Source organism: Belonocnema kinseyi, chromosome 2 (assembly GCF_010883055.1).
Source record: "Belonocnema kinseyi isolate 2016_QV_RU_SX_M_011 chromosome 2, B_treatae_v1, whole genome shotgun sequence".
NCBI lineage: Eukaryota > Metazoa > Arthropoda > Insecta > Hymenoptera > Cynipidae > Belonocnema > Belonocnema kinseyi.
In genome coordinates, this window is record NC_046658.1 from 81,869,534 (window position 1) to 81,877,632 (window position 8,099).

The 8,099-nt window shown below is 33.5% G+C and overlaps 1 protein-coding gene across 1 annotated transcript in view; it reads left to right on the forward strand.

The window, feature by feature from the left end:
• LOC117167017 overlaps positions 1-8,099 on the forward strand; it is a 34,570-nt gene that overhangs the window by 14,096 nt on the left and 12,375 nt on the right. The window contains exon 3 of the mRNA XM_033351566.1: positions 4,900-5,114. Within this exon, the coding sequence (XP_033207457.1) occupies positions 4,900-5,114 (215 nt within the window). The remainder of the gene's footprint in view (positions 1-4,899; positions 5,115-8,099) is intronic.

An 8,099-nucleotide genomic window follows, 5' to 3' on the forward strand; every position in this document is an offset into this window, starting at 1 on the left:
TGTTTTATAAATTTCTCTGTATAGTACAAATGAATATATCATTTTTTTGTTCACTGTATATAAACTATATGATACTTTTTCACCTGTGTCCCTTAGAAACGGTCAATAACAACCCTTTTAGAAATGGACAGTAACAAACCCTAGTAACGAACATTAAAATCCCCTTTTTGGGGTTAATAAGAGCACTCACCGATAGAAATTAACAATTTCTAGCGTCGGTCAGTAATAATCATTACCCACATCAATTACAACATTTTATAATATCCCATAAGAAAGGAGGATAAAAAGCTTTAGCAACGATCAATAAAACTTCCTACAAAGGGATAACACAAACCGTTAGCAATGGTCAATAACAGCCTGTAACAGAATAAATACAAATGGCCTAAGAATTGTTAATAACTACCCTTAGAAACGGCTGAGAATACCTTCGTAGCAAACGGCTATAACAATCCTCAGCCATGGTCAATAATATCCTCTAGAATAGGTCAATAACAACCAATGAGCAACAGCTAATAACATTCTCTAGCAACGGACAGAAACAATCCCTTATAAATGGTCAGTAAGAACCCTTAGAATCGGTCAATAAAAACCCTTATAAATACATACCAATTAAATTATCTAGCTACGGAGAGAAAAACCCTTGCTAAGGGTCACTAAAAACCCTTAGAAACGGCAGCTAATCAAATCCCATAGCCAAGGTTATTGAAAATAATTTGTTACAGTTTGGCATATCATCCGGAAACGTTGAGTAACAAAAACCTTAGAAATGGACAACAAAAATTCTTAACAACGGCTAATAACATCCCCTTGTAATAAAGAGAAACTTCCCCTTAGAAATGACCAAAATGAACCATTGGCAACGGACGATAACAACTTTAAGCTCATATGATAAAAGAGGCTCAATAATGAGGAAGTCCCGAAGGAAAAAGTATGACGAAATGACGGACTGAACCCAATCTAAATTTTTTCCTACAACAGCCTAAAAATTTGCTTAATTGAAGTAACTCAAATTCAATGTTTTGTAGAGTTAATTACGAATAGAAAGAATAAATACATTCTTTAACTGCTATATTTGACCTTGCATCTTGTTTAAAAATTAGAGATTAAGGTACTTAAATTAAATGAAAAATGCCGTTGTGTGGTTAGTGTATCGAACTTCAACAATACTGCTGTTAAAGAAGGTTTCAGACTATGCTAATAAAACCTGGTCGTCGTGATGCTGAGTACAATTTGGTTCTGGTTACAGAGTCTGCTGTTGCAATATACAGGTACCTTAATAGTTTCCGGAAATGGAGGTCGTGTTAAGGTCTGTGGTTTCGGCACACGACATTTCGAATGGTATTAGTATCTGAATTCGATATAAATCGGCTGAATTTATATCAAACCTTTCACAAACAACTAAATATCACTGTTAGAATTAGATTAATTATAACTGCAATTTTAAGACAGAAAGTTATTCAAATCATTTAAATCTCGTTCTTCCAGAAAGTAAAAGAATTAGTTAGCGTAAGTGCGCGCCTGAAAAAAGGGTTTTTGTAGCTTATTAAGATGTTAATTAAGTCGTTCAAATCTCCCCCTCCTTACACCTAACCCCCCATGCTCTAAGTTCTCCTTTATTTCTCTTCTCTTATCATACTTTCACTTCTATATTTTCCCTATCTTTGTGTTCCCTATTACCTCTCCCACCCTCCCCATACTCCCACTCTTGACCTCCCCCCTTTCTATGCTTGTCCTCCCTGGTCTTTCCCCTGCTTCCATAGTTTCATTTCCCTATTTCCCCATAACTCACTTTCCTATCCCTACCTTCTCTCATTCATTTTCTTTCTTACTTGACATCCTCCTCTTCCCTTAACTTACCTTCCAGAGAAAGCGTACGAGTGACTAAAACTAAAAAGCCCTAAAAAGGGGGTCATAAGTTAATGAAAACAATTTAAAACCAATATTCGCTATACAAAAATTTAGGTCAGATTAGCAGTATATCAGGAATTATTAAATCTTCCTCAAGTTTCTTGCACCTTATGATATATATTAATAACTTATTTAAGGGGCCGTGCATTAATTACGAAAAGTCTTTCAGATTCATCAATTTTTCCATGCTGTCTTACATAGCGCGGGAGTGGTGAAGGAGTAAGTGGCAAAGACTATTTTTTGCGTAAGCTACTTTCTCGCCTGAAAATTAAAAAAAAGGGTGTAACAATTTGTACAAAATTCAAGTATTTGATATATTGTCAAAATCTTGTTTTCTGTCAGACCTTCCAGGGGATGGGTTGCAGTCAAGTGCATGATGAGGGGAGCTAAGCCTGAAGGTATTTTTTGTGTGTCGATATATTAACTATAACATTTTTAGTTGAAAAGTTATTTCTTTTTTGTTTGAAAATTAAATTTTTCAACTGAAAATTTAGCTATTCCTTCTTAGGCAGAGGACTAATCATCATAGTAGAAAATTTATCTGGCTGATAATTTCTAGATTATGTAAAAAATTCGATTTTTGCCAAAAATAAATTAATTGATTAAATTTAGCTGTTTTTGATTGAAAACAGAAATAATTTTTGGCTGAAATATCAACAATTATATTTTTTGGTAAAAATTGATATTTTCAGGTTAAAAATTTAACTACTTTGTTGAAAATTCAACTTTATGGTAAAAATTTACTCGGGTTTGTAGCAAATTTATATTTCCGTTTTGAAAATTCAATTGTTTTGTTGAAAATTATCTTTTTTGGGAAAATTGGAAACTTTAGAACAAAGTTGAACTTTTTACATTACCATATTTTAAGTTTAAAATTTGTATTTTGTTTTGCTAAAAATGTATTATTTGTAAAATAATTCATATTTTCTTGTTGAAAATTAACTTCTTTGTTAAAACACTCTGCCCTTTCCACTGGAAAACTTGTCTGTTTAAGCAGAAAATCAATATTCTACGTTAAAAATTCACCTATTTAGTGAGAATATTATGCATTGTATTCAAAATTTGTATTTTTATCTTGAAAATTTCACATTTTTTATGTTTTTTTCTACTTCGTTTACGCACGGCCCCTTAGAATATTTAAAATTTTTCTTTATTATGTAACAAAGCACAATATACTGCAGAAGAAAAAATTATTTCTTAAAATTCTTATGTTAAGAGTTTTTTTACTTGTCCAGTAACAATTTTGAAATTAAGAATACTGTATGAATAATAGTTTTCAATACTGCCCTTTCCAAGAGCTTAATACAATACTAACGCTTACGAGAAAAGTAAGGGCGTAGATGCTAAAAGCAAATGATTAAATAAAAATGCCCACCTTCGCAATAAGCTAAATAACATGAACATATTTTTCCTTTTATCGGAAAATATCGGAACTGCTCACTTTGTCGTATTGCTATTCTAAAGAATAGTATTCTTTTCAATTCAATTTCACTTTTTTCTTCTATTCTGAACATCAAGAACTTATAGATATTTTTTTTCTTTTTAAAAACCTTAGAAGTTTTCTTGCATTCAGATTGTTCAATTAAATTCTCTCTCTATCCCTTTTATAGCTTCATCCTATTTCTCTTTCCAACAAATTTTGGACCAGTTCTAACTATTCCGAATTATTCTGTAATTTGTATCTGAACTAATTCTAAGCTAACTGTGCCATTGTGGTGCAATTTATTGATCCTTAACTATTCGATTTTCGAAACCAAGATCCAACGCAAACTCAAATTGCAATTCTTTTCAAATCAGTCAGTGCAATCTAAACAAATTATTATGCATAGAAGATTATATTCAGGGGATTAGTTTCATAAAATTGTAATATTTTATATTAGAAAGCTAGCAATTGATTAGTTAACAATAGCAGCAGAAACAATTAGTGTTAATCATTGATAAGAAAAGTATATTTTGACAAATTTAAAAAATAATTTAAATTATATTGTCGCAAAGGTTTGCAAAATAAATCAAAAATAATATTCATTATTATATAAATATATAATTCAAACAACATTATTTGATAATAACAATTTTATTAGGTCAATTTACGTCTATTTTGTACATACCAAGTTTTATTAGCGAGCATAGGTTATAAGCATTTTAATTGGGAATGAAATCATTTATTTCACGAAACAATTTTCAAGGTTTCACGATGTACTTCATCTCCTCATACTAAATATATAATTAGTCGGACATTCTATCAATTAGTAAATTATTTTTTTTAGCTTCTTCTTTCATTGCATGATTACGCAATTAATTTTTTTACTCATTTCATTATCAAGAATTGAAAATAATGTCTTTTTTGCAATTATTAGTTTATCAATTTTTGGCAATTTTGGTCATATATTATGACTTATTGGATCTACGTCATCTTTTTCTTCTAAAATTATTTGAAATTTAGTCTACCTTAATGAACAAGAAAAACATTTTTATTCGAAAATTAACAGGTTCTAAAGTACAGATACAATCTTCAGAAAATGATTTTTTAACCTGTTTTTAAAACCAGTTTTCTTTGAAGAATCATAGCTTGGAACTTATTAGACACAAAAGGTTCTTTTTTTTCCTCACTTCCTCAGAATGCTGTCTTGTTCAATTTTTCTGTGTATCACTCCTAAAAAATTTTTGGAATTTTCATCAAAGCTGCTGAATAAACTCATTAAGCAACAAAAAATGTTCTTTACCTAATTAATACGGTCTAAAGGTACCAGATGCCTGGAGTGGTTATAGCATCCGGCCCCTCAATTGTGCAACAAGTCGAGTCAGTATTTAAACTTCGTTGATTATAAATCAGATTCCAGACACAACGCAGCATGCATGGTTCTAGTTATAAGCTTTCCTATCCCAGTTCTGCGAAATTTCAAGCGGATCCATTCGGCTTTTACGTATCTACTGAATTACATCCATTCACTTTAATTAAACCGTTAATCATCTCTGTCTTCTCTGTTGCAGCTCTTTTTCGCCCTGGCTATTCCCCTGGACGACCCGGTGTCGACGAAATCGATTTCCGTTGCGTTCTTCTTCGAGGCCAATTACGAATTACCCAATAACATCACGGAATTTCAATCGAGCGTGGACAACGATCATCGGGACAAACGGTCTGCAGGTCAACGACACTCTATAAATCGCAAAACGATATACGCCATATTGGAGTCGAAGTTCGAGTCGTTAGTATTCCGCACTATGGACAATACACCTATTACTGTTGAAGAAGACAAAGTGTACAGCTAGAATGGGGTGATTTCGTTGAAACCACTCGTGAGGTAGTAAGAAAAAGGGAGATAGATTTTTGCACGTTCGTCAGTCTTTTATCGTTATTGTCTACATTTCATCTGCTATTAGTTGCGACCTAATTCTGAAAGACGAGCTGGAAATAACTCTGGTGATCTGCTGGATCGCTCAGCTATCCGAAATGGTAGTCTGACGTACTGAAATTAATCCAACTAATCCAGTGTAATACAAGGTAATTCACTTGTAATCCCCGGTAATCCACTTGTTATCCCAGTCAATTTATTTTTAATTCATGGCCATATATTTGTAGTCCTAGAAAAACCCATTTGTAGTCTCTGGTTATCCATTTGTTCTCTGCAGTAATTCACTCGTGATATCCGTTAATCAATTTGATATGCTAGGTACTATAGTTTTTACTCCTAGGCAATTCATCTGTTATGTTAGGCAATCCTCTTGCAATTCAGGTAATCCGATGACAATATGAAGTAATCCACAGAAAATTGAGGCTCTCTACTTGTAATGTACTGGTTATACCAGGCAATACCTTTTTTATCTCACCTAATCCACTAGTTATATGAAGTAAACCACTTGAAATTCGTCATAATTAACTTGTGATCCAAATTAATTCATTTGTATTCTCAGAAACAACACTTGTCATCCAAGGTTATCCACTTATAAGCATTTAGTAATCCACTCACAATACTAGGCAATCGATCGTTATTTTCAGGCAATCCACTTGTAGACCTAGGTGACCCATCCTAATATAAACTAATCCACTTGTTATCTACATTTTTTTCAATCCTAGGTAATATTTTTGTACTTCCAGGTAATCTGGTTGTAATATGAAGTAATCCATCAAAAATTCAGTGAAATTAACTTTTAAAATCACGTATTTCACCTGTACCCCATACAATCCACTTGTCATATTTGAGAATCAAAGTATTATCACATGCAATCCACTTTTCATACACTTGCAATTTATGACAATTTAAATGTAACCTCGGACAACCTACTTGTATTACGGAGTAATCCACATGAAACCAGTGGTTTTCCTCTTGTTACCCAAGAAAATCAATTTTCAATCACAGGTAATTAATTTGTAATCTTATTGAATATACTTTTTATTCGAAAAAAATCCATTTGAAATATTCAGTAATCCACTAGTAACATAAAGTAATCTACTTGTTATTTGGGTAATCCATCTGTCATACTAAGTAATACAATCGTAATATATAGCAATCTACTTGTATTCCACTTGTAATCCTGGAAAATAGACTTGAAATCCCAGGCAATTCAATTGTTAATCTAGGAAATCAATTTGTAACCCTAGATAATCCAGTTGTAGTATGAAGTATTCTACTTGAAATTCGGAGTAAACTACTTTTAATTCAAATGGAACCCATTTCAATCACAAGTAAATCACTTGCTAGCCCAGGCAATGCATGAGTGATCTCAGGCAATCTATTTATAATTCAAAGCAATCCACTTGTAATATGATTATCATTATTATTATTATTACACCATTAAGCCATTTCCTTTTCGGGGTAGGCGTGACTCATTCGGTAGGGGAAAGGAGTAGTGTGCGGAAGGGATAGAGATTTTTCAGATTGATCCAGAATTCTCGTGCTATTTAAGTAAATAACACGTTCGTTCCGCAACACTGCTCCGACCCAGGTTGCTGATCAATCTCTCTAGCAATCACCCCAAGCGAAGAACCTCACGAAGTCGTTATGTAAGGTTACCCACTTGGGTCCATTTGTAGCCAAGGTCTTTGTTTCAGGCGTCATTCACTCTACTGACACTCTTTTTATTAACTATTTTCCGCCATACTTTCCTGTCCTGGCATACTTCTCTAGCTTCTTTCATGTCCATGTATTTTTTCATGCAGCCTCTCGTGTTTTTGTGACTCCTTATGTCTCTTCTAACTAGGGTCTCATTCACTCATTCTAACCATTCTTTCCGCGGTCTACCTCTGGGCACGCTGCCATTTACTTTACCTTGATACACTTGTTTCGTTAGTCATTCATTTGGCATTCTCTCAACATGTCCGAACCATCTTAACCGATTTCTTTCCCATGTGTCTACTAGCGTCTCTTCTGCCCCACATTCTTTTAGAATTATCTCGTTACTTACTTGGTCCATCAGGGTTTTCCCGCATATTATGCGCATGAATCTCATGTCAATTGCGTTAATTCTACTCTTATCTTTTTCTTGATAAGTCCATGTCTCGCTATCGTATAGTGCAGTCGGTACAAATATAGAATTATGTATTGCCATTTTAGCTTTATTTGATATATTTTTACTTCTGATAAGGGGACCTGCTCTACCAATAACCTTCTTACCTTCATTTATTCGTCTATCTAATTCCTCATCTATCTTCCCGTCCCTAGCAAATAAGCTACCAAGGTACAAGAACTTATTAACTTGTTCAATTCTCTCATCATTTAATAAAATATTGCATAGTGTTTTCTCACTCTTTCCTTCGAACACTATAGTTTTTGTTTTATTTGCGTTAATTTTGAGGCCCATGCTCTTCATGCTTGCATCTAGTTTATTCAACATTCTTTGTAGGTCTTCGATAGACTCTGCCATACCAACCTTATCATCTGCGAACGCTAAACCACGTACCCTTACTGTTTCGAGATCCACATCCTCTTCGTCGAAGAGATCCATTCTTAAACACTTTTCCATAAATAATATAAATAACCATGAAGACATAACGCATCCTTGTCTAACTCCTTGAATAATATCGAAACAGTCACTCAGTTTCCCATTCACTCTTACGCTCGCTCTGCTCTTGTATATATTGTTTTTATAACTGGTAGGAGCCATCCATTGACTCCATACTCTTTCAGGACTTCCCAAAGTTTACTTCTATCTACCTTGTCAAAAGCTTTTTCTAGGTCAACAAATGCACAGAA